Source organism: Vanellus vanellus (genome assembly GCF_965231255.1).
Source record: "Vanellus vanellus genome assembly, chromosome: 6".
NCBI lineage: Eukaryota > Metazoa > Chordata > Aves > Charadriiformes > Charadriidae > Vanellus > Vanellus vanellus.
In genome coordinates this window covers 27,325,360-27,351,948 of record NC_138911.1, presented here as the reverse complement: position 1 = coordinate 27,351,948, position 26,589 = coordinate 27,325,360, and the positions used below count along the sequence as shown (strand labels likewise).

Sequence of the window (26,589 nt, the reverse complement as noted above, 5' to 3'; positions counted from 1 at the left end):
GGCAGGCAGCACCTCCCTGCGGTGTCTCTGCAGAAACACAGCTCTCACAGCAGGGCCGCTCTGCCCAGCACGGCATCAACCTGCTCCCGAGCTCCAGAAACCTCAAGAACCAATTATCCGTGTGAGAACTGATGTGTCATTTTTCCTTTTACGTTTACTCTATCTTTTTCTCTTTTTTTTCAGCTGAATGCTCTAAGCAGGTTGGTGACCCAGCCAATAATGTACGACTTTATCAAAGTAGGACTTTAAAAACATAATCATAACAATTAAAAAAATAATCTAAAGTACTGCTTTTAAAATCAATCTGTTTGCAGCATTTGTCATTAATTGACTAATACTTTTAGCGACTGAATTTTTCAGTAAACAAATTATTTGCCCAGAAGGTGTGCCAAGCTCCGCTGATATCTCTTGGTTTTTGTGGGTGCACAACATGCCAGCCTTCGGGGGCTGTGCACGAGGTGTACCCCACACCTCTGTTTTCATGGGTGCTAGTGGGCTATAGTGGGTTTACTTTTTTTTTTCTGGAAAGCTGTTTCAGTTCCATCATTGCCCCACTCTGGCAAGAAAGACACAACAGACCACAAAGATTGTAACAAGGATAAGCACTGGAGACACCCTAGTAAAGATGTTAGAGAGGCAAGAACATCACTTACAAGTCAAAGAACTGGATATATGGTGGCTGGTTTTGTTACTCTGCCTTTAAAAGTGACCCATTTTTTTTTGGGGGGGGGGGTGGTGGTGTTTGGTTTTTGTTTTGTTTTGTTTTGTTTTGTTTTGTTTTGTTTTGTTTTGTTTTCTCCTCAGCTGAGGAAATCATTCAGTAAAGAATAAAGAAACCTAAAAGTCACTTTCAGAGAAAACAGGTTGCAGTGGCTCCGTGGCTTGGGGGAGGCAGGAGAAGGTCCCTGCTCCAGTCAGCTAGTCTCTACTGTGACAAAATACCAGCTTTTGGATCCAGCCTGCTGGACTCTGATTTCACCGTACTGATGTCTAGCCTATCACTGAAAATTCACTGCAGTTAGAAATTCAGCCACCAACTGTGAAAAAGCTCCATTTGATGCACGCTGTAGTAGCACCTGCCACTTGATGACATGAGTTACTGACTGCACATTTTGTCCAGAATTCTTCCTGTGCTGGCTTATGGCAGGATGTCATAAAAAGTGAAATTCTTGCAGTGAAATCCTACATCACTGAAGTCAAAAGCAAACTCTCACTCATTTCTCTGAGACCATGATACCACTACTGACTGCAATGGTCCAAAATTCCCCACGTGGCCTGGGTTACCTGAGGAGCTGCCTGTTGGAACTGTGATAATCACAGGTATGATCCCTCAGGAAAGGGAACCGTGCCACAGGAGCAAGGCTCAGGAAGGCTGATGATAGTTATTCAGGCAGCAGGAAAGCAGCTGTGGAACACAAGAACCAAAAATTTTACAACTTGAGAACAAAATGCAAAATATTTTTTCTTTAAAAAATCACTTTCAGAATTCAGCTTCCTATATAAACCTTCTGCTTGCAAGTGAGAAAGACTTTTCTTAAACTGCATTTGCATGTGGGATTGTGTTCCCGTTACCTGAACGTAGAAAAAGCAGCTAAGCCAGTGCAGGCACTCTGGCTGACTTAATTCCTTACTCCTGCTCCAGGCCATGACATTGGTATGATGTAATGAGGCTGGGGCGGAACTGTAGAAAGAAGCGTCAGCATCAGCAGTGTCTCCTTGGGGAATGAGATTCCTTCCGAAAACTGGAGTGAGAAACAAGTTCTGTGTCTCAGGGAAAATGGTAAGCGATGGAACTAAATGGTACATCAGTAGGTTTTGGAAAGTGCCTGTATTAGCTCCAAACTAGCTCAGCTTGTATAAAAGTAAATCTTTGTTCTCCTCTGACCTAGTTTCTGCACACCTCTCTAAGAACCATGGATATTCTTCACCATGAATAGTCAGGACACCGGTGCCTATGGAGCTCTGGGGTTACATAAGTGTCATCGAGAAGGTTGTACTGAGTCGGTAAGGAGGAGGCAAATATGTTTAAAAGTCTTTTTTTTTTGTCTTTTAAAAACATTTGGAGGCTAAATCCTCGAGGAGGCTGCCATACTTTCTTCTGCTCTAACAATTTCCAGAAATTCTGCTCAAAACGACTGTGTTCCCACTGTGCTCGTCTTTACACGTCTCTTGCCCAAAGAATTTATAACCAAATTACACAGTGTGGGTTGTTTGGGTTTTTTTGTTTGTTTGTTTGTTTTGTTTTTTAATGTACAAAGATCTCAGTAATCATATTTTGGAAAGGTCTTCCACAGCACGCGTGTTTCCATCCCACCGCCCAGAAGCTCGTACTGGGGACGTGTACAAACCCCTCACGCTCCGTACCAGCCCGGAGTTGTTAAGGGCAAGGACTTTCCTTCCGCGGGGGGAGGACGTGCCCCTCGGGGGCTCGCCGGGGCATCGAGAGCCCCGGCGGCGGAGCTCGGGCCGCCCCCCGCGCCGGTCGGGGCTGTCGGGACGGGGAAGCGCACAGAGTCCGACCCGCTCCCGGCCTGGTCCCGGCCCCGCTCCCGCCCTGGTCCCGGCCCCGCTCCCGCCCCGCCGGTCCGCCCCGGGGCCGCCCCGTGCCGGGGGGCCGCCGGGGGCCGGGCGCGGCGGGGGGGCGGCAGGAAGCGCGCCCGGCGCCCGCCCCCCCGCGGCGGCGGCCGGAAGCGCGCGCGGCGGCGGGTCCCCGCCGGGGCGGCGACGCTGGTGCCGAGGAGGCCGGGACCGACGTGGCCGGCCGGGGGAGGCGGGGCTGAGGGGCCGCCGGGCGGGGCAGGCCCGCGCCGAGCCGCGGCTGGATGGCAGCGGCGGCCCGGGGCACGGCGGCGGCGGACGGTAACGGCGGGTCGCGGCCCGAGAGCGGCGCAACCGCGGGCGGGGAGTCGCCGGGCTACCCCCGTTCCGCTGTTGCGGTGGCGGGGGTGGGGGCCGGGTACGGCCGCGCAGCTCAGCCCCGGGCGGTGGCAGCGGGACGGGGCGAGCGGGGGTGGCGGCGGGCAGCGCCGTCCGCAGCGGAGCCGAGTCCAGCACTGGGGGGGTCCGGCCCGGGACAAGTTTGGGAAGGACTTGGGGGGCAGCGCTTTGCTGGGCCGCCCGGCCCGGCGAGACCGCGGGCTCCGCGCCGCCCGCTCCCGGGGCCCCGGTTCCCCCCCCCGGGCTCCCGGGACCGGCGTCCCCCCGGTCCAGCCCGCCTTTGCTGCAGCTTGCCGGGGAAGCGGCGCCCTGTAGCTGCCGCTGCGGGCGTGCCCGAGGCCGGGAGCTTAGCGCGTGCGGGACGCAGCGGAGAAAGTTTTTGGAAGTCGGTTCTACGGCAGACGATGCCGCGGGAAGGTCTCGGCGCCGGGGGGTGCCCCGCTCCCTGTCTCCCCCGCGGGACGCGCGGCCCGGGGAGGCGTGCCCGGCTTCCCGGGCTGGCCGGAGTCTGCGCGACCACGGCGGCACATGGACCCTGGGGGGGGCAAGTAATGTACGGGTCCCGTAAGGTGCGTGAACAGGGTTAATTCCCCACCCCCGATTCTGTCTCACTTTGCATAGGTCAGCATTCCTCTAATGGAGAACCCGCGCTGTCTGTCCCGTCAGACGCCATCCGCCGTGATGTTAGAAACAACAAGAGCGGGGCCGCCGCGTTAATCGCCTGCAGATAGGAGCTGTGCCGGAGCCTGGCGAGGGCTGCGGCACCGGTGTCTGCTCGGGGGGGGCGCGGCGGCGGCGGCAGGGGGGGGCTCTGCCCGGCCTCTTTCTCGGGCTGGGAGGTGAGAAATCCCACCTAGCTCTGAGGAGGTGAACGCCATTGCCTGATCCGCAAACTTTCCTCTTTTATCCTGGGTAGGATGGGGAAGGAGTCGCTGTCTCCCAAACTACGGCTGTGTTCAATCAGTGTTTTAACTGCCTTCCTTGCCAGCTCTTAGGTTTGCCCGGGGTCTCTAATCTGTTCTGACCTGCGGTACCCCATTGTTCTTAATCCTGTGCATCTCCAGCTTTTAGCTGCGCATGCTGTGATGTACGTGATTTGCAGAAATGCGAGTCTTTATGCAAAGTGGCTTTTTATGAGAGGGATGGGGGAAAGGGGAAGGGTCCCACCAAAGTAGTGTGTTCCCTAAAGATGGGCAGTGATTGAGAGAGAAGGCAGTGTTCGGGGCAGGGGGACCTGCAGACCTTTTGTGCCTCCACCGAGGTCAGGGCTTCCAGGAGGAATTCAAAGCTCTCCACAGGGCTAATGGAGGGAGGTGGCTCGTGGAGAATTTTTTGGCTGAAAATTGTGCTTCCTCCCTGGAAAATAACTTTTTTCCATTCCATGCAGTACTCTTTTGCAACTGTAATACCAAGCAACCGGCTTCCAGGGAAAACACTTGTAAAAAAGCTTTTTCTTTTTCATTTTTTTCCCCCAAACAACATCTAAAATGTTATTGTGTGGCAATGGGCAATTATGCTGAAACAGAGATGAAGCTGTGTGGTCTGAAAAGGCAGAGTGTTTAGGAGGGAAGGCTGCGGGTTGCTGCAGGAATCATTGTCGGGTCAATATTTTATTTGCTCTTTTTCAATAGGTTTTTGCCTTGGCATTTTAAGTTTTGTCCGTGCTTTCTCAGGCACTGCCTGCTACAGAGGTGCTCAGTGAGCACTGGGCGGGGGGAGCCTTCAGGGAGGTAGGCAGGAGGTCTTCTCCTGGCTTGGTATGCAAGGGGTGCATACCAAGCTCAGGGGTGTGTAAATGGCAAATTTTCATTTGTTTCTTCTTCCTGAGCTTGGAAGACCTCATGGTTATTCCAGTCCTGAGGCTGTTGCAGAAGGAGCCAAGCAGACCTGACTGCTGAATGCTCATCTCGGAGACCTGTGCAGGACAGGTGGTGTTCTGGAGAGTGCTGCCAGTGGTAATGGTGACCAGGTTGTGATATGGCATGGCTGGGAGCTGTGATCCGAAATGTTGTAAAAAATGCTGTCAGTTGTCAAAACTGATGAGTAAATGATGCACTAGCTATTTCTCTCCCATGCACGTTCTTAAATAGCTCATATACCATTCTTGAGAAAAACACATCTCTATAAGCCTGGTTATGTCTCTGCTTTGTAGTGACCACAGGCTTCTCTGAGAACCTGAAGGTCCTTTCTCTAGAAATTTCTCAAGACCTTCTTTAGCTGGGTTTCTAAAACAGATGCTGCTGTTTAAAATTAGGGGTAGGTAGAGACTTCTTCCACCCTCTGCAGGGTATCATTTTCTCTCTTGATTTTTTTTTTCCTAGGGCTACATCTTGACAGCTCCTTTTTTTCCTCTTAAATATTTGTCTTAGGAGCAGCCAGTTTGAATTTAGAGACTTTACAAACATTAAGTAAACTTAATGTCTCATGAGGAGCATGTACTAACGAGATAGGGAAGGGGGTATAGAGGTAAAAAGTGCATTTTTTTTTTAGAGCAAGTGGTTATGATATGTTAGGAAGAAGCAAATGTTGGGAATATGCTCTAAATAATTAGCTGGGCACAAAGATCAGTTCAGGTGTGTCCTGAATGATGCACCAAGTTCCTCATAGATGTTTTATAAGCATCAGGAATTTATTGCATGAGATAGGGGATGTTCTTGAGCCACAAGGTAATGACGGTCAGGCGGCACAGGTGTAAAGAAATGTACTGGTTTTCTCTTGTGTGAGTAACTAGAAAGACCCGTGGGCTGCAGAAAGTTGACTGACACAAATGTGAGTTAGGAGAATCGGTTTTCTACCCTTTTGTGCTCATTTATTGTCCACCACCATCCCTTTTTGGAGGAACCAGGTCTCTTTTGCTGCTGTAAGGACATGAAGCCAGGTGTGCAGCCTGTTTCCAGAGCCCTGGACATGCCTTTTGTCCTGTGTGCTACTGCCTCTCTCTGTGATTTTGGTCACTTAGTCTCAAAGACCCTTCTAGGTGTCCCTTAGGGCAGATGTGGGCTGTGAGTGTGGAGAACAAGGTGGAAGTGATGGACCTGTTGCATCAGTTGCAGTGATTTCTTTTCCAGGTTTTCTCAAAAAATGTTAACTTTGTGATGACAACGTTGCGGAAGAGGCCAGTTTGTGCCACTTCCCATCATTGCTGAGCTGCAGAGAGCAGTTGTTTTGCTGTGTATTTGTTGCCTCTTCATAAGCATGTGGTGGTTGTATGAATCCTGATTTTTTTTTTTTTTTTTCTCTGCTCCTCACAGTAAGCTGTTCTCAGTCACATTCTAGGTCTAATCCTACCATAAGGGAAGAAGACGTCTGTCAGGCCCATTTATGGGGTTGGAAGGGGTGCCCATCTTTTTTAAAGAAGGAAATTTGCTAACTGCAGGTTGTTATGCAGCAGCTAGTAAGCAGAGAGAAGGCTGTGGCTGGTGTAGTGGCTGGTGTAGTCTGCCGGAAGAGTCAGGTCACCTCCCTGTGCAGGTGCCTCTGTGGCTGGTGGCTTCAGCCTGTACAGGTACTTGGGACAGAAGAAACTCTGTTCGTTTAGGGGACAGCTAACATTTTAAGAGCTTCCTATATTTTTATGGTTTGATTGTTGTGTTGTTTGGTTTTTTTTTTTTATTTTGAGGAGGAATTTGGGTGATTCTGTGGCATAGTTGTACCATAGTTGTGTGTGTCTCCATAGCTGTGGGGGGAGCCTGAATCCCAGCAAGGGGAGCCAGAGGGCCTGGCAGCATCCCAGGTATGTTTGTGTGGTGGAGCGGGGCAGAGTGCAGTATCTCTGGCCCATCAGGCTCTCCTCACAGGTGTTACTAGGGCTCCAAGCATCAACCCAGCGCCTGTTCACTTCCATGCCTGAGTTTAATTGGTTCATGGAGTGCTGTAAGAGATTAAAATGTCCCTTGCTGCCACCTCCCCTCCATGCTCCTTCCCTGTTGTTTTGAAGTGGTTGTGCCAATAGTGATTTACAGCTGAAAACCTGGCCCCTTTAGGTAGAGTTTTGCCAGTAGAGCAAGGATTATATCCAATTACAGGTGTAGGGCTAGAGGGACTTGAAGACTGGATCTAGTCTTTGCAATGAAATAGCGTCTGCATCAGGTGTTTATTCTTTTTCTCAGAAGAAAAAACCAAACAAAAATCAGTCCTGCAGATTCTGCATCATGGATAACCTGTTTCAGTATATCACTGCTTTGGCACTACATAAATTTGTTTCTTCATATCCAGGCTTAATCTTCTTTACCATTTGAGCTGATGCTACAGTGTGAAAGAAGAGTTGAGCATTTTCCCCCTTTCTTGTGACTTTTAATGAATGCAGACTGTTCTGTTCCCTTCAGTGTTATCTTTTTAAGACTAAACACACCCAGGTCCTTCAGGTTTTTTTTCAGGTCATGATTTCTACGCTCTAATTTTTGTTTCTTTTCACTGCAATATCTCTAATTTTTGCATCTGTTTTATAAAGAAGAGTATGTGAGGCTGGGGGTGGTCCACTGGCTAAAGTCTCACCTGCGTGGGGTGGAATGGAATCACTGCTTCTGTGTCACACCTACGATGTAGCTACTAATATGTCCCAGGATGTCATTTGCCTGCTTTGTAGCAAGATAAGCCTGCTGGCTTGGAATTAATTTCTGTATCGATGTAATGCATGTAGGCATTTTTTTTTTTGTGGCACATCAGAGTTACTGTTTTGTCATGTCTATTTGATCCCCCCGCCCCGCCCTCCCCCTTTAGTATACTGTTTTGTACTGATCTTTACCAAGATTGGTTTGATAGTATGCTACAGGTAGGTCTAGGGTTCCTGCAGCCAGTTCAAAACACTGCAATAAGATGCCACAAAATCCTGAGCTGGTTTGAACTTGCTATGTTGAGGGATTTTTTTTCTCGTTAAAAGACAAAAAAAAAGTTATGGGTTTTGTATGGGTCAATAGAGTTTACATTTGATCAGCTACTATCTTGCCACAAAAAGTTTTAGTGGCTCCTGCACAGCTAGCCAAGCTAGCTGTATGCATTGGCACCATCTTGCATCCTCCCTGCTCCTGATGTCTGTGGTCAGTGGAGCTCAGTCTTCTCCTTCAGCGGAGCCATGGAACCCTGTTCTTTAATTTTCTTTTTGATTGCTCACTGCAGCTGGGCCTTCCTCCTGCAGTGATTTCATCCAGGGACTGAAACTGGAAAAGAGCCAAGCTTTTATAAAAGCAGTTTTTCCTGCTAGTTTGTTCTGACCCTGCTTACCCACAGAGTCGGGTGTGAGCATGGGGAGGGGATGCTTCATAAGGGGGTGGGGGACAAAGGGCAACACCATGCTTTTCAGCTGCAGTGAGCCCTTAGGTTGGTTCCAACACCCTGAATTTTGTCTTGGTAATTTCAGGGCCCTTTCTGTCAGGCTGTTACTTAATGCTTTGCTATCTTTATCACTTTCTTATCTTGTAGGTAACTACAAACTGATCATTTAACTTGATCAAGAATCTTTTAGAGGATTGAAGTTACTGGTCTGTAACTTCTTAAGTCTTCTCCCACCTTTTTTTTTCTTTTTATAAAGGTAGGTGAGGCATGATGCTTCTCCAGCCTTCTGTGGCCTTCCCATATTCCTGTAAACTTTCAAAGGTGGTCACTAATGCTTCAGAGATGACTTTGACTGTTTTCTTATATGCTTTTTGGTGAATGTCATTATTCCTTCTCCCAGCTGTTTTGTAAACATTTATTAAGCTGTTCTTTTCTAACCCACTCTTTTCTCCTGTTTCCAAATTAATTTTGCTTGTCACACTTTCTCTTGTGGAAACTGAAGGAGCATTTGTACTTCAGCCTTTGCATCATTTACTTTCCTTTCCTGTTTGCCAATGAGAGTGTAATTATCTTTATTGTCCTCTTCTAACATGCCCGCTTCTCTCCAGTTTTCTTGTGACTGAAGAGTTCTTAGTAACAGCTGTGCTGATTTTGACTAAAAGACCATCTAACCCAGTACCCTTCTAGGAAAGAATAAAAGTAGGACAAATATATATGATATTTTCCAACTACTCTTCCAGCCTCCAGCTCTTTTCAGATAAGGGGACTTCCTGAGCTGTGTAACCATGAACAATCAATAGATTTGTCTTTCTAGTACTTGTCCTGTCTTATGTTGAATCCATGTAAAATTTTCCATCATTTTTGGAGAAGTACTATCACACAAGTTGCCTGCTGATGAAGAGTCACATTTGTTTGTGTTGTTTTGAAGCTGACCCTCACTGGCTTCATGTGGTGGCTGTTCGCACTTATGTCTCAAGAGACAGTGAATAATCTACCCCTGTTCACCATCTTTACACCACTCATGATTTTATGGACCTCTGGCAGAAGCAAACAAGCTAGAGCAGGAAGACAGAGTCATTTGGGAGCCACTATAGAAAGGAGAAAATGCCTGTCTTGCATCCTTATTTATTACATGGATGTGTTCCATGGCAAAGAGAAGATGCATGTGGGTAGCATCTCTGGGCAGTTCCTTTCTCTGAAGCCTCAGGATACTGAAGGGCAAGGACAAGGGTGCTTGGAGTCCTTGTTCAGCCCACCTGAGGGGAGATGCTGAAAGCCAGACACTTTCACAAGATGTCTCCTGTGCAGTTTCATACACTCGATGATAAACAGCCTCTCTGTCCTTTAGTTCTGTGTTGAAATCAGGAAGAGTTTCAGATATTCCTTATGGGGATACATACCTGTGCTAAGATGCTGAGGGAGGGGATGGTGTGACAGAGGCCTTTCCTCCAGGATGCTGGGAGGGACTCTTGGGCACACTCTCAGAACTGCTCTCCCCTGTTTTTTTTCAGAGATTGGCCAGCCTGGCTGAGACCACTTAGCGATGACAAAACAAAAGCTTCTGCTTGATGGGACGCTCTCCTTGTTCCTAATGGTGGCCTGCGAAGCTCAGCAGCTCCCGAGGAGTCATGTTGCTGCTAGTTCTGGTCCTCTGTGTGAGAAAGAGGCAGAATCCTGGGGAAACCTTTTCAGCAGCGAGCGGCTGGATGCCTGGATCTGTTCCCTCATCGGTTCATTCATGGTGGGGCTGAGTGGGGTCTTCCCCTTGCTGGTGATCCCGTTTGAGACGGGAGCTGCTCTGCGGTCAGAAGGTAAGCCTGCTACCTGCATTAGACTTTGAAGCCAAAGGGCCTGGGTTGTGACTGAACGGCACAGTGAGGAACAGGACCTTGTCACAGAAATATTGTCCTCTGAAACAGATGATTTCTGGTGCTTTAGTCCATACCTGCCAATTTAATAGGGAGTCCTTGGACAAATGCAAGCCCTGGATGGAGGTTGTACAAAGCTGAGTAGGTGCAAGGGCTTTTTCTTGCACTCCAGCTATTAGATTTGTGCTCTCTCCTTTGAAAGCTTGCTTTGCAGATGCTTCCAATTTAAGTCTTTGTGCAAAATCTCAGCTGGGGATGTTTTGGCTCCTGGCTCAGTTGTGATTGGTTTCTGTTTCTTTTTTTTTTTAGCTGGATCACACCGTTTGAAGCAGTTGTTGAGTTTTGCAATTGGTGGACTACTGGGGAATGTGTTTCTGCACCTGCTTCCCGAAGCCTGGGCCTACACATGTAGTGCAACAACAGGTAGAAAGTCCTACGTGCCTGGAAGCAGTCCGTGCTATGCCTACTGCTGCATTTTTTGAGTCCGTTCTGTCTCAAAAACTCAAGACCAGGCTGGGTCAGCCCAAAAAGTGGTCTAGACTGTATTCTCTTTCAAATAATGTGTAAAAGCAAATGCCTGGCAATGATATAAGAAAATAAAACCACATGTAGTACTTCATATTTGTACTCTGCAGTCCTCCAAAGATTTTGAGGTTGGAGGCTTCCTGAGTTTGCCATGGTTTCTTTATGTTTAGTAACTTGCAATGGATTTCTTATCTATCAGCTTTTCCTATCTTGCCTTGGACTCCCGTAAATCTCCATTGACTTTCTTTTGTCCTTTCTGTAAGTAAAGGGAGTGCTTCTTTAACCTGATGGGAAGTTATGAATGTGTGTGTGGTCTGCTACATGAACATGTACACCATCTTGGGTAGGGATTCTGCCCCATCAGATGCATCCTGCTATAAATCTGTCCCTATAACAGAGTTACTCCTAGAGCCTCTTTCTTGGGACTAACTAGGGCCCCTCTGCTGAGTACTTTGATCTATGGGAGCCCAAATGTGTTGCCCTCATTGTCCGTAAAGCCATGACTAAGAGGTGGGAGGGGGCAGGGAGAGACAAAGGAAATGCAGGTGACAGAAATCTGCGTTCACCAGCAAACTAAACACTGTTTGGGTTGGGATAGAGCTTGTGGTATCAGTATATCTCCTTCACCCCTCAGATAGCCAGGGTTGTCGAAACCTTTAGTGATTGTATCTCTGCTTCAGCAAACTGATAGCATAGAAGGCAAGTGCTGCTGCATCCCACCTGTTGAGAAACCAAAAAAATAATTTCCCCGCTGAAAATGCAAGAGAGGGAAAAGGATGCCCTGGGTTTCCCAGACTTCCTTGCACCTATGTCCTGGGATTTCAAATCTAGTGAGGCTTTGGTCCTCTTCTTGCTCATGGCTCTGGCACTGCCAGCAGAACCTGCTGTCCTTTTTTTCTCCTTTCTACAGTGGTTCCCAAATGATTCTGTCTTCCTGCTCTAGCTTGTTTGCTTCTGCCAGGCTGTCCTGAAGCATAAAGGTTTCCTTGACCCATGTAAGCCCTATTAGAGAGTTGTTCTGTTCTTCCACTGCAATGCAATCTCCATTTCTGCAGCCAGGCTGAATGGATAATTATGGATTATCTGACAAGCTTGGCTTTAAGTGAAAAGAAAGTTTATAGCTTTGGGCTTAATAACTTGCCCAGGTGTGGCAGAAAGGGGAAGGTGAGTCTGTAGCTCCGCTAATAGCAGATTTCATGTCAGGGCTTGCTGCTCAGTAGATACAGCTGCAGGATTTTTGTTGCTGTAATCTTCACTTGCCTCTGGAGCTCAGGGAAATTCCCAGTGTTGTCAGAAAATATTCTGGAACACACTATTGAAGCAAAAGGGGTGGGGGCTCTCACTCTGAGTGTCCCGAGATGAGGATATCTGTTAGATCAAGAATGAGCAAGTTGAACTAATTTGCTGTGCAGTGTGTTTGCTCCTTATTCCTGCAGGAGGTGTTTCCATTGTTTCTTGGTTTTTGTCTTGGAACTGCTAGTTAAACTGTCTGAGGTGGGGTGGGTTCGCATGTGGGAAACACTGTGTACTTGATAGTGACATGAAGATTTCTCTCTTGTCCCTCAGGAGAAGGGCAGAGCTTTCAGCAACAGAAGCTTCTTGGTCTCTGGGTGATCATTGGTTTCCTGACCTTCCTTGTTCTAGAGAAGATCTTCCTAGAGAAAGAAGAGAAGGAGTGCCCTGGTGTGGTAAGTTAGCAGCCAGAGGGGAGGGAGTGCTGTTATGTATGGAGCACTGTACTAAACACCTCATCTTGCCCTATCTGATACAGCTCCAGGATCATTTGCTGAGCCTAAGTAGCTTGTCAATGCCTTTTGGGAGCTTTTTGCCACTTCTTTGACACTGGGCTCTAGAAGACTCTGTTTCATCTCCAGGCTTTGGTTTTGTGGTTTTAGCTGAGATTTCTCACCTCTGGGCTGGTTTTATTCTTGATGTGGTATGTGTAGGAGAGCTCCCCTTTTATGGGGGTTGGGAGCTGGAGCACTCTGCAGACGAGGCTTTTGCTCAAGTTAGCTTTGAGGGATGGCAGCTTGCTAATGATGCATGTTCCACTGAGCCATCGTGACTCACTCCCCTTTTGGGTCCTCACCTCTGGAAGGTGTTCGTCACTGCCCTCTCTTCTTGGGTATGGCCTGGACCAGGCATTTGTTCAGGTAGCTTTGTGTGGTAGAAGGGATTTTATGGTTGGCCAGGTAATACTTAGTAAGGGTTCAGAGGAGAATCACCCAGCTGCAAAGGGGCAACATAGACAGAGGTACCAGAAGGTGATTCCAAGATAAAGGAGAGCAGCTAGTTCTCAGATATCTGCACAACTTTTAGCAGAAGATCCTACAGACTGTTCAGTCCTTGCTGTGCCATGACTTTTGAGAGGTGAAACTGCAGGTCAGGCACTGCATGAGAGCAATTAGGTGTTACTTTGACTCAACATGAGACTTTTAATTCTGAAAGGAACTTAGTATCCTTGTACACAGAGAGACTGAAGTCTGAGATGAACATTTTGTTGTTTGCAATAATTTTCTATACTTAGTTATACTGATGCACTGGAGAGAGCGCAGACTCTTTTTTTTCTCCTGTCCCCTGCCCAGATGGAGTTGTATTTCTCTGGGCAGCAGCTGCCAGGAGGAGTGGCAGATGCAGTCCCTCCTCCTTCCAGTAGAACTTGGCTCATGCCAAGGGGGCATGACTCCAGTTCCTCCTCTCTCTACTTTCCTTCCCTTGGTGATTGGGGAAGTCTTTGTTCTTGTTGTCTCAGTGCAGGTGTCACAATGTTCTCTGAAATCTGTCTCGTTTCTGGCAGTTGTCATTAATTAACTGGGGTACCAAAGCTGCTGATTTGCATTGTAAGGACAAAAGGATTAAGGGTGAAGATTTGATTTCTGACCCTGATTCATGCTCATTCAATTAATCAGTGACAAAAAGGCGGTGACAAGTTGTTTTCCCTAATTTAGGGCTGTAATTCCAAAGCACCAGCTGGAAAGATTCCCAATGGAAGTGTCTACCCCCTGCCAAAGGTGGCAGGCCAATCCCAAAGAGCAGGAAAGGGTTCAACTCAGTGTAATGGCTCCTCTCTCCAGTCTTGTCCAAAAGACAACAGAATCAAGGTAAGAGACCCATAAACTGACCTTCACATCTTAGGTTTTCGGGGCACATATTTTAAAACTCAGTCGGGAGGATGAGTTGTCTGTGGAAAGATTTGTGTCTGAGTGAGGAACTCAGTGTTTGAGTTGTGCTTGATTTTGCTCTGTCAGAGTGTCTGTCCAAGTCACAGCAGGGAGGAAATAGCGGAGTTGGAGAAAATCTGCTCTGCAGCTTATGCAAAAGAGGCAAAGTCACTATTGTGAAGGCATGTCTGATGATGTGTGTTTTGGCTGAATCCTGAGACCAAAGTACAGTAGTTTTACATTTTGTTACTCTGTATCAACTCTGTATCATCTAGTTGTAATATCTTTATTTGCTTAAATTTTTGTGCCATGATTTCTCTGTTCTCTAGTGCCTGCACTGTACCAATTGTGAGCTGCCTGTTTCCTTTTAAGGCACCTTTTAGAAGTGTTTTGACAGTTGAAGCTACCCACTGTAACACAAGTTCAGTTTCTCAGATTAGCAGTTTGTCTGCTGCCAATAAGGGCTTCTTGTCCACTTCTGCCTCCAAACCTGTTCTTCCCATCAGTTCTTTTGCACTGGACCTCATCTGACCCCACAATGAGCCTATTCAGGGAGCTAAACAGGCAAAAAATTAGCTTTTTCTCCCCACCCACACATACCCACAGCACCCGCCGCCTTGCCCAGGTTTATTTCTCTCCCAACTGAACTTCTTGAATCAGCTTGGCATGTAGACAGGCAGCCTGTAGTGCTGGGATAAGGGACATCAGCATGCTCATAGGATTGGAAGGTAGAGGAGGGAAAAGGAGTACTATACCATTGGGCAGTGGCTAACCTTTAGATTGGCTTTGCTTCCAGCTTTATGTTACTATCTTTGCACTGTGGAAACCCCTGTCACGGTGAACATTACAAGCAAGAGAGTAAACAACTGCTTTCACAAGGGAGGACCTATAATTTGAGTTTGAAAGCACACAAAAATGTGCAAGATTGTAGGAAAGTAACTATGAACAGAAAGTGTGGTTGCATGAACTAGCCTAAACCTGGATATGTGGTCAGTCAGAGGCTCTTCAGTCTTTCTATTTAAAATCTGTTTTGCTGTAACTTTATAGATTTTACTACACAATGTGAAAGAAATGCTGAGGTCACTGGGTGTTTTTGTTATCTGTCACGTTCATGTAGTCTGTACAGAACACTGTACAAACTGCAAGGTGCTGAGTTGGTGTTTCTAGAGGTGATAGTGGTGAAGTAACCAATATTACTGGGTTATGAAACATTGTGCCATTATTTTAGAAACATTTATATAAGGAACTATGGACTCAGAGGATGGTCAGTCTGCCACTGATTTCATGTAGAAATGAAACACTGATGGGGGACACAATTGCTCAGGGCCTGGTCCTACTGTAAAAAAAGATAATGTAATTAATGCTAATTCATATGATCTTATGGAGATAAATTCTTGTCAACCAGACACTTTTACCAGCCTTTTATTCAGTCACAAGATTGTTTGATAAAGGTTACAACACTGGAAAATTTATATGAAACATAAATTTCTCTCACGTTTTAATAAAACTAGTACTGCGTGAAATCAAGTTTGCTAGTATTAGCTGTATTATAAATCACTTATTCTATGTTATAAGCAGGGACTGGATTAATGCACCCCCCCTCAAATCTGTTCACTGGTGGTTTAAGTTTTTTCTAAGTGATTATTTATAAAAACAGTGTATCTTCACATTTGCCGCTACTACTATATTACGTAAGTGGCACATTGTGACTGCACAAGGTCAGTGATATTGGCTAAACTGAGTAACTTCATTGAAAGAGCTGAATTTTAACATGTTTTGATACATGCAATTATTTAAGAAAGAACGCAGACCACATTTACAGGATAGGGACAGTTTCCAGTAAGTCAGTGCCTTGGAAAAAGGTATGAGAGTCACAGCAGGAAATTGTTTGAACATATTCTTCCATTATCACGCTACAGCCAGGAAGATGGGTGAGTAGGAAATAGTATGTAAGAGAAGAGGCAGGTGTTCCTCTTTCTGTATAGCAGTAATGAAACAGCTATCTTGACTTTTTCCAGTAGTATTATTCACAATATCCAAACACTACTGATAATTTGTAAAGGGGTCAGGAAAGTGCTGAAATAATTATTTTAGGTTTGCTGTACATGATAAGAAGTGGGTTTATTTACTCTTTAGCTCTGTAGACATGACAGATCAGGGGTGACAAAGTATACAAATACCCATGTAGAGGCATGACTAAATTTGAATAAAGCTATACCAAAAGGCGGCAGACTAGAAATGAGACAACTCTGTAACTGAGGGTAACTTGCCAGTAGACCAATTTACCTTAGAGACATAGTAGATTCTTTGTTGCTAGTGGGCTTTAACCTGTGATATAAGCTACTTTGTAGAAAGTACACTGTAGCTTAAGAAACAATGGGCTTTGTGCAGAAATTGATTGAGATTGTTTCAGTTGTGTTATGTAGAAGGTCTAGACAACAATGGAGGACCCCTCTAGCTTTAAAATCCTAACAGGTCTGCTCAGTCTTATAGACTGTTGTCAATATGCATGAACTAGAAACTAATGAGTTAACTTGTGTATAGTTTTACCTTTCTACCTTCTGAGCAGATAATCTGAATATTTGAATAGCCTTTCTGATAGGGGAGAAATTACCAAAACTACCAAGATATTCCTGTGTTGTTAGCCCGTTTCCTTAGGCAACAACATAAGCAGTCATTCCATCTGTCTGTCCATCTGTTCTGCCCTTCATTTTCAATAGCTTTTGAACCCATAATTAATTTTACCTGAGTTCAAGAGAGGACAGAAGTCTTGAGGGTAATAAATTTCTGCAAGTTCCATAAAAATTAGCATGGTGGTAGAGGAGGAATGCAAACTAATGCCCTATTGAAAAACTCTGGCAGAACTTAAGTGCTGCATGCTGCTTGGTAGTGCCTCCTAGTTGGCAGATCAGCAGGTAAGTCTCACTGCCCCTACCTGGTGGGGAAGTGGCTGTCATGCAGTTCAGGGTGGGGAAGGGACATGCAGGGAAACCAACGTTGGCTGGAAGTGAGCAAAGAAAAGAGAGAAAGCCACAGTGAGCCAGACTTCTTTGTTCTATTATTCACTCAGTAACACCTCCCCTCCCCTTTTTTTTTTCTCCCAGAAAAAAAAAAAGGAAAGATACTATTTAAACAAACAAAGTCAGTCACCCTTCAGGGCTTAACGATTAGTAAGCTGTAATCACTTGGGTTTTGCCCATATATATTAGAACTTCTGCTCTTCAGCTACTGCTATCATAATTTGTCCTAGCTTGAAAATTGCAGGTGGGAGCCTTCCTTTGCACGTGAACATAGATCAGTTCTGTCCTCCATTGCAGCCTTTATTCCCTCAACAAGTAAAAACATTGTAGAGTACTTCTGCCTTGCTTATTCTTTCTTTTTCCCTGTGGCACATGGGGTCCTTGCTGATTTGTAGAAGTATGTTTTATTGCACAGTGACATTAATTCTGAAGCATGAATATAAACACTTCATCTGGCTGTTCGCTTTATGAGCAACGAGAATATCCTATTAGGAATTCGCAGAATGTAAATGTCAGAGGCTCATAACTGTCAAATCAACCCAATTTATTTCTGAGCACTCCAAGACTTTGCTTCTTTCAGTGACAGCTTTTGCCCAAGCCACTGACAAGAAAAAGTCATAATGTTTTAATCATGAAGCCTATTTTTTCCCTATACAGTGGTATGGGAAAGCATTTTTGTGTAAAACTTATGTGAATAATTATTACTAGCCTGGGGGGAAAATGCAATCACATAAAATCCCAATATGAAAAGGACAAATTTGAGACAGTCATGTTTGACTGAAAATGGGGAATGAGAAGTAAAACCGCTGTGTTCATGGGTTTGCCTGCATGTATCTCTTTGTGTTCCCCTTCTTACAAAAACATGTAGACAACTTTTTCTGCATCCATTGTGGAGATGTTACTTAGATTATTACTTAAACATGATCTGTAGTTAGATTTTGCTTAATTCCTTATTTTCGTATTTATTCATCAGTGCACTTTTAAAATTTTAAAGCCTATAAATATGTCCTGGGATTGTGCAGTAGAAGTGTCCTGCAGAAGGGTGATGCTTTGGCAAGAGAAACTTGACAGAAAGCCCCACCAGAGCTGTGGCGTTCAGATGGCAGGAAGAACAGATGCTCCAGGCAGAGTTTGATAGAAACAGGGAAGAGCAGAAGACCAAAAAGGGCTCATGAAACCCATCAGCACTTGTGTTTTTCCAGCTGAACTTTGGCATCTGATGCTATGGTGAAGAAAGAGGGTAATGCCTCACAGTTTCTAGATGGTCTCTCCTCTCCACTCATTGGGTGCTGCCCTATGAGTGTATAGTTAGTGTATGCCTGGAGTTAGTGTATGCCAGCATAGTTCTTGCAGTCCAGAGACAGCCTGATGTATTGACTAACACCTGGTTTTACAATTATTCAAACTGCAGTGCCATATAGCAAAATGCTGTCTCTCAGGACCCACACGCAGTAGTTTTTGTTACATCTGATGGAAAAAACCTGTGAGCAAAAGATCTGGAGTGGTACCCTCATAAATCACTTCAGATCAAATACTCAGAATTTGTCTGGAGATGACCATAGTTATCATGATGGTCTAATGCGGAGATGGACTTGTAAGGAAGGAAGCTGCTTTATGCTTATAATTCTAAGAAATGTGTTTATATGCAAATGCATATCCATGCTATCCAGCCTTCTAGTAGGTGGCTTTTTGGTGACTGTCATCACTATCTTCTCTTTTTGTTCCTCAGTAAGGGAAAGCAAACCCACAAGCACAAGCTTTTTTAGTACAATACTTGAAGATTTGTTTAGCTTTAAAAAGCAATTTCAGCAGCATTTGTTCTGTTGCATTGTTCTTGCCAGCTTTTGAAGAGGAGATATTTAACAGTTAGATACTAAAGTACATGACTAGAAAACAAGGTCAGGTCATATTTGAAGCCAGTCACCTGTGTAAGTTAGTCAGCATTACCTAAAATTGGTTTGATTTAGAATCAGATATATTCTTGCATTTTGGCTTTCTTCTTTTTTCTTTTTCTGTTTCTAGAGCTCTTTGTCATTTGCATAAGATGATTACCCTAATCTCAGACAGTACTTGCCTACCCTAAAACATAGTTTACTGTAAAACTGAACATAACATTTAATTTGTACTTGAGCACTGACAGAGTTTCAGATCTTCACCAGAAGTTCTGAAGAAGTGCTGACTGTGACTCTGTATAACCTGTGTCTAAGCCATGTGCTTTCTTTTGCCTTGTTATGTCTCTTCCTTTATCAGGGGCTCTTCCTTTTCTTTGCAGATTAGCGGATACCTCAATCTGCTGGCCAACACCATTGATAACTTTACACATGGCCTGGCAGTAGCAGCCAGCTTCCTGGTCAGCAGAAAGGTAAGGTTTCCGTCACCAGCTGTGTACTGAACTGGAGAGGCCTGTTTTGAAGTGTGATGCAACATGCAAAAAAACCCAAAGATGTGAGGAGTTCCCTCCTATTTTCTGGAATTTTCTGAGAAAATACGGTTGCATTTTACTGTATTCTCCATCCCAACCCCCTGATACGGAGCTTCTGCAAACTTGGGACATGTTAGTCATTTGTACTGGCATTAGGGGAAGGGTTAGCTCATATACACTTTTGTTGAATAGCTCTAAACTCTGATTAACAGGTCTTAACTGGGAGAAAGGGACCTTGACATGCTGATGAAAGTCTCATCTCAGAGCTGGGGAACTGTTTCCTAATCACCTTCTCTCCTCTGCTGCAGGTTGGGTTCCTAACCACAATGGCCATTCTCCTGCACGAAATCCCACATGAGGTGAGAGGGGCTTTGTATCCCTGCCATCAAGAGATTATTAAGAGGAGGGCTGGGTCTGGGTAATGTTTTCTTGCCCTTTTGAAAGCTGCTCCCTCTGGGAGACTGGCAACATGGAAAACTAGAGACAGTCTTGAAGCACTGGTCTTGTTATGGGTGACTTTGTGACTGAGAATGTTCATATTCATTAACTGTCAGCTCTTGGTTTTCTTAGGTTGGAGACTTTGCAATCCTACTCCGGGCTGGCTTTGACCGCTGGAGTGCAGCCAAGATGCAGCTTTCCACAGCTCTGGGGGGAATTCTAGGAGCCTGCTTTGCAATATGTGCTCAATCACCAAAAGGCGCAGGTAAGACTCCCTGGGACCTCTGTAGGCATAGGAGGGTGGGGCCTATCATCCCCATGTGTGTATCTTCTTTCCCTTCTCTGTTTTCTCCCATGGCTTTGTCTCAGTAAGAACAAAAGCTTTCTGTATTTGTGCAGGGGAAACGGTAGCCTGGATCCTCCCTTTCACTTCTGGAGGATTTCTGTATATTGCCTTGGTAAATGTTGTGCCTGATCTCCTGGAGGAAAAGAATCCCTGGTAAGTGCTCCCTCCTGCTCTGCTGCAGCAATTTCTGCTGCCAGGGAGCAGGGATATAACCCTTCCCCATGACTGTTCTGGGAGCACATGAATGCCAGCTTTCCAAATCCCATGGGTAAGGCTGGAATCTAGACAAACTACTGTGCAAGCTACTGCATTTATGGGACTACAAAGACCCTATAAAACATGAGAACCTTCAAGTGGGTCAGCCCCAAAGACTGTGTTAGTGCAATATGTAGCATCATCAGTTAGAGCAGGTTGCTCAAAAACATGTCTGACTAATTCTTCAGTCTTGTCAGCTTCTGGCGTGTAGTGGTTTAGGGGTTGTCTGAATCAGGGCCCCATAGAGGTGTGTGTGTCTGATAGCCACACGTGAACCTATCCGTCATGTGCTTCTCTCATCCCTTTTTGACCCTATCCATCATTTTGGGCTTCTGCGATCTCCCTTCTGCAGCAAGTTTGCATAGTTTGACTGCACTGTGTTAAACAATACTTATTATTTGTTTTTTAGCCTCGTGCTTATCAATTTTTATTAGATGCTGCTGTGTGAGCAGAAAATAATAGATTTCTCTTTAATGTTCAGCATTTCATAGTCTGTTATTGTATCCCACCTCAGTCATGTCTCTTCTACACTGGTATATATTCTGGTATATTTGGCCTCCCCTCATTTGTATTATTCTAGTTTTTTGCAGCCCAATTAAGGCTGTAGCAGGTCCAAGTCCAGCTGTACCACAGTAAAGGCCCTCTCAGATCTGCTGGTAGAGCTGTCCCTGGATGTTCCTTCCTGTTTCAGTTGTAATGAGACAGGTAACTTCAGTAGTTCAGTAGCCAAGAAGCCTTGGCTCACCTAGTTCATTTTGACTGAAACAGTTAACGAAGTGCTCAAAAAACAGCTCCACAGTTGTATCTGAGGAGGCAGGAACCTCTGTTGGAGAAATGTTAATGACTGGTTGGGAGCTTGCTTTTGGGTTCGTAATCTCTTGTGCTGGCAGAGCTGTTGGCAGAGTATGCAGAGATGGTAGGTACACAGTCACGTCAATCCAGCATAAACCTGAGATGGTGCTAAAAGGATGGCAAAATTCATTAGCTTTTTATTTTTAATTTTCGTAACTGTAGTTGTTAGCTGGATGAGGTCCTTAAAGTATCTGTGAACATGCTGCACAAGTGCTGGCTCTCTTGTGAGAGAAAAGACAGGAATATATACCTGGGTAGCTGCATGACTGAATCAGCTTAAATCGATTTTGAAACCTGAAGTCGGGCCTTGCAGCTGAGCGGAGCAAACACATGTCAGTTTATAGACAACTTCTTTGCTTGGGGTGTTGGGAAGGATACTTCTCAGCTGTGTTAGTGGCTTTAGACAGCTGTTGTGTTTTCCTTGTGGTAGATTTGGAAGAGCAAAGAACAAACCGTTCATAAGCCTCTGCACTGCTGCCTATTGAGATTGTTGCACTGCTGCCTATTGAGATTGTTCTATGGCTCCTCCTAATTTTGCTGTTTCTTTCCCAGGAACTCCCTGCAGCAAATTCTGCTCCTGTGTACAGGCATTACAGTCATGGTGCTACTCTCACTCACAACTGAGTGACCTCTGCGCAGACCTCATGATGCCTCCCAGAGCCACCACAGTGACTCTGAGCTGTTACAAAGCAATAAGGAACACTAATGTTACTTCCTATGTGTGTGTGTGCAGATCTGGCTGCTAGTATGAGAAGCAGGTGAGAAAGAGGTCTGGGTGTGCAGGACTTCGTTCCCTGGCTCTCCTATCCCTGTTCTGCTAAAATCCACACATCAGGGCTTCTGGTTGGGTTTTTTTTTTTGTTGTTGTTGTTGTTGGTTGTATTTTTTATGGAGCAAAAGATACAGTGAGCAGAAATGAACTGAACAACTGCTCCACAGAAAATGTACGATGTTTCATTCGGTTCATTCTGATGGAACTGCACCTCCCAAGCTCTTGTGTGAAAACAGCAGAAGTGATTCTTGTAGCTGATGAAGAGGAAGGACTTTTTCTACCACTCTAACGGCTGGAGGCAGAACAAGAATGGCAAAGCAACAATAAACTAATAGCTTTAGCCAGAGCTCCCTACCCACGAGAAGTTACGGTGCTATGAGATAGAGGGGAAAGGATCCTTTCCAACTTGATCTCCGGCTTTTCATTGACATCACTTGTTCCTAAAGGTAGTATTAGCCTCAGCAGTCCACCTCTTTGGTCTGTTTTGTATTTGTTTATGCTGAAATCGAGCCAAAAGCTTGAGGCGCTTTAGGATAGGTCACTACAATTAAATGGTTCAGCTTGGAGATTACTTGCCTCGGCCCTAACCACTCCAATAGCCAGCACAGCCTAACTGTTTATCGCAAAAATGGTCAGTAAATGTTTCTTCTGTTGACATAATACCAGCTCATCTACATCTGGAAGGAAAGCCATGTAGCTGTTGCAACTGAGCTCTCTCTCCTCAAAATCATTAGCTGAACATCGCTCTGAGCCTGCTTTTGAGACCCGACTCACCCACCCTCTGCCCCACACCATGTTTTAGAGCTCTCTTGAGGTGTAGCATGTTAGCTGTGCCTGGCATACTACAGTAGCCCTAGACTGTTGTGGCAGAGGTCTGGGCAGTTTGGACGATAGTTGAACACTACAGCCTGGTCAGCAGCCAGTAACCCCTGGTTAGCTTTTCCTCTGTTCAGTGTAGGCTGTTTAAGAGCATGCTATAACCAAAAATATAGATTTATAGCCTATTTCTGGGCTTCTTACCTCACAGTGGAGTTAGTCTGTTGGGGATGAATGGATAAGAAATAATACTGAGAGCCCGTAAAGGAAGGGGCACAGCAGCAAAGAATACTGGAAAGAGAGTGAAATGGGAAGGGTGAAGCTGCTGGTGAAAAGATTTAAAAAAAAAAAAAAAAAAAATGGATCTAGAAAAGCTGTGTGCTAAGTAAGGAAAGGGATGTGAAAGGGTGACAATAAGTATGCTTTAAGAGGAGTTTTCTGATGTGTGACGCTTGGGATAAAATTTTTGGCAATTTGAGACCAATAAAAATAAATTACATTTCTAGTTTTTTCCCCGCATCCCACCTCCTGGGGCTGACCAGGCCATTGTTCCACAGGGATGTTTTGTTGCCACAGAGATGTGCACAATTAGTAGATCATCCCTTCTGCAGAGCTTATCCTTGCTTTGCTTAAATCTGTTTAAAAACAGGTCTAATTGAACTAGCGGTGTGATTGGCCACAAAACAGGTAGCCACAACGTGTATTGCACCAACTCAACTCTGTCTTTAAACAGCTTTTGTAAGTCAATACAGCTCTCCAGTCTGCACAGGGCCTTATCAAGGGGGCTTGTCCCTTGAGAGGGCGATTTGGGTCAGAGCAACGAGGCAGGTATGCTGCCCACAGCAGAGGCATTTACTTCCCTAAGAGATTCCTGAACTGTTGACACAGTTCTTTTTTTATGACAGCTCTTGTCCTACTTTTCAGACAGCGCTGGAGAGCTCATGCTTGCAGTTCTCTCTGCCCAGGAACTGCTGTCTAACATTTTTTTCAGCTTTCCTTACCCAAGGCTTACATCAGTAACTAGTTTCACTGCAACAACAAGGGAGGCTTAGTGCAATTTTTTTATTCCTCTTTACAAAGTTGCCTTCCTTTGCCAACTACTCCCTCTATCATTCAATTGTCATGAAGTGTGAAGGTAGCATCCACTTCCTGCTTTCCTGGAAGGAGGATTAATCTGCAGGGACTTGGTGGAGTATGCTAACCCTCTAGTTCTAGCTTTGAGGTGTTTTTTCCTACCCCCTGCTCCCCCTTCCCCAGGGACTGAAGTGAAGTGGACCCTGTAGTGTAGGGCTCTGGAGGAAGTAGGTTTGCACAGAAAGATGTGCCTGCCATTTCCCAAGATGTCTTTCTCAAAATGAGGCTGGCATTTAAGTTGAGGCACTGCCAGGTGAGTGCCCATGAGGTGGTGGTGTTGCATCAGCACTGAGCCTTGCCAGGACTGAAAACCACAGTCCGGATTTTGTGCTCAGCGCTCAGGAATGTGAAGTGGATGACACAGAAGAAAGAATTCCTGAGTTGTTTTTCTTGGCTGCTACCACAGGCCTGGACAGTCTGCGGTTCTTGGGAAGATACCCTGGTAGGAGGTAGCGCTGCACTTGCGGGAGGGGGAGAGGCTCCTTAGTTTTCCACTACATCAGCCCTGGGGCTGAGGATGGAGAGCCTTGGGAGGAAATGGAGTGTCACTCCACCACATTTGTCACTTTTGGAAATGCAGAGAGAATCGTATTTTCTAGCTCTATTTTTTCAGCTACTCTTATGCATTTTCCCCCTTCATCTGTATTGGTCTGCTCTGCATGGAGACAATAGAGATGAAATAAATGGTTTCCATGTGGGTTTGTGTTTTTTTTTTTTGTGTTGAAGCTACTACTTCTCTTTGATTTACAAATTCAATTCAAATTTCATTTGAATTACAAAGTAGTATCTCTGGGTTAGTCTAGAGAAATCTGGGCTCTGTCTTGTCCTCCTTTCTACTCCTCAGACTTTCACAATTGAAAGAAAAGGTTCTAATCCAGTTTCCTGTTCCTGCTGCTGTGACACTGTGGGTCGGGAGCGGTGTGGTCTGATCATAATTCTTGGCTGCTGGTCTGGGTCACCAAAAGCATCACCAAATGAGTTGCTCCTCTTTGAGGGGAGAGCTTGCATGGTAACTGATTATCCAGAGGTTTGCAACCATACTTTGTTTTGATCGGCTGGTTTTTTAATGTAAAAAACTCAAGGCTTATCTGGTATCAGTTAACACTAAGCTGTCCTGCCATGTGGGACAAAGGCACAATTATGAAATGTATGTAAGAATTACCCAGAAAGGACTAAAGGGATTTTCTCTACCCTTCAGAAACATGGGTTCAGAACATGTTTATCCCACTCTTCATTTAAAAGATTTTCAGCTTATAAACACTGAATGGTAGCACGTGGTGCTCAGTTCTTACCGGAAGTCTTTAAGAAGAAGGAAAGCCATAATCCAAGAGCTGGAAGAATATGAAGGTAGGTAGGTGATCAAGGGCATGATTTCATGGTCTGGGGACTTTGCCAGCAATCTACATTTTGGAATCTCTGTCCCTGGATTTGCCATGCTGCACTCTGGCTGTGCTGGTAGCCCTGCCTGTGGGGCTGTGCTGTGAGCCTCCCTCCCCCATCCGTTTTTCCTTCTCAAAAGTAAATAAAAAATAACATGGATTAATCAGATGCCTGGTTCACAGGCTCCACAAAGAATAGCTCTGACACAATTGCAGTAGCACAAAGGGGAAAACAATTGGAAGGAGTCTCGTAAATGGGAACTGTCTAAGGTGATGGTCTTGCCAAAAGCCCCCGTCTTCTGAAACTATAGCCGGAGGAACTGCTGTAGAGTAGGATGACATAATAGGATTGCAGATTTAGGAGACATGGATTCGGATCTTTCCAGGAAAAGGCTGTTATAATTGAAGGGGTTTTTCCATGTTATCTAGAGCAGTGATTGTATTTGCAAAATATTTTTCATTCTTGATGTGGAAGACTTAATTTAGCTGGTATGTGTAAGAAAATTCTTTTGACAGCGGCCCTTTCAATTTGTCTGCCTTGAAGGCACTAATGTGCAGCTGCATGGATGGTAATCCCAGCTGTCCAGTGTGAACTGCTAAAGAGGATCATGCTGCGATGTGGTTAAAACAAGCTTGATCTGTGGTTGCTGCACGTTTCTACCAGGCATAGTGCTCTGGGGAGAGCAGTAGCGCTCTGTTCTGCGCAAGGGCCCTGGGAGCAGTGCTGGGGAGGGCATTTAGGTTGTCTTTGGTGTGGCCGAGAGCAAGAAGTGACAAGGCGGGGAGGGGGGGAGGAGGATCTGAATCTCCTACAGTTGAATGGTTGCTCCTGGGAAACAAACTACTCTTAACAAACAAAACTAAGGATTTTAAAACAGGACATTAAGTTTAGTAATTTAAACTTACCATATCACTAGATCATTTTATCTGGCAGCCAGAACTGAAATGCCGATACCCTGACAACTGGCTTTGGGGACCGATTGTGCTGCTGCTGGAGGAGCGGGTCCCATAGAACGCGCAGGATCAAAAGGGATTTTGTGCCCTTGGAAATGTTGCATTTAACTAATGGCTTGGATTTAGCCTGCTTCTCATTGCGTAAACTAGATTGACATTTTTCAGCACTTCAGGCCTTATTTTCCATTACCTGATAATGAAGGGTGGAGGAGAAATCGTACTCAAAACGCCAACATACGCTGCTGCTAGTACTGATTGCGTTTCATCCGCGTTTTAAAAACTGCTTGACCCCGGGCCATGTCGACGTCGGCAGGGCCGAGCTCTGCCCTCCGGCCCCGGCGGGCGCCTCTGCCCTGTGAGGGGCGAGTGCGAGGCACGAGGAGGCTGCGGAAACGGCCGGGGCCCCGCTCACCCCTTCCCCCCCGCGCATCCTCCGGCA

At 45.6% G+C, this 26,589-nt stretch overlaps 1 protein-coding gene across 2 annotated transcripts; it reads left to right on the top strand.

Annotated features, from left to right (window-relative positions):
* Positions 1–2,800: 2,800 nt before the first annotated feature.
* Positions 2,801–24,479, top strand: SLC39A13 (solute carrier family 39 member 13). Of its 2 annotated transcripts, XM_082485562.1 has the most exons (10): positions 2,801–2,859; positions 9,720–10,019; positions 10,386–10,499; positions 12,168–12,289; positions 13,550–13,702; positions 19,055–19,144; positions 19,513–19,563; positions 19,775–19,907; positions 20,042–20,141; positions 21,648–24,479. In XM_082485562.1, exons 2-10 carry the CDS (start codon positions 9,752–9,754, stop codon positions 21,721–21,723), a joined length of 1,107 nt encoding a protein of 368 aa, XP_082341688.1. In that variant the 5' UTR covers positions 2,801–2,859; positions 9,720–9,751; the 3' UTR covers positions 21,724–24,479. The 2 variants fall into 2 exon arrangements, with proteins under 2 accessions (XP_082341688.1, XP_082341687.1); XM_082485561.1 differs by lacking the exon at positions 2,801–2,859 and having other exon boundaries at positions 9,671–10,019.
* Positions 24,480–26,589: the final 2,110 nt, after the last annotated feature.

What these genes read in the sequence shown, in the direction of transcription:
- SLC39A13 (XM_082485562.1), top strand. Translation starts at nt 9,752, where the DNA reads ATGACAAAACAAAAGCTTCTGCTTGATGGGACGCTCTCCTTGTTCCTA. An exon ending in AGAAGGAGTGCCCTGGTGTG is followed by an intron (nt 12,290 to 13,549) that starts GTAAGTTAGCAG and finishes TCCCTAATTTAG; the next exon opens with GGCTGTAATTCCAAAGCACC. An exon ending in TGCACGAAATCCCACATGAG is followed by an intron (nt 19,564 to 19,774) that starts GTGAGAGGGGCT and finishes TGGTTTTCTTAG; the next exon opens with GTTGGAGACTTTGCAATCCT.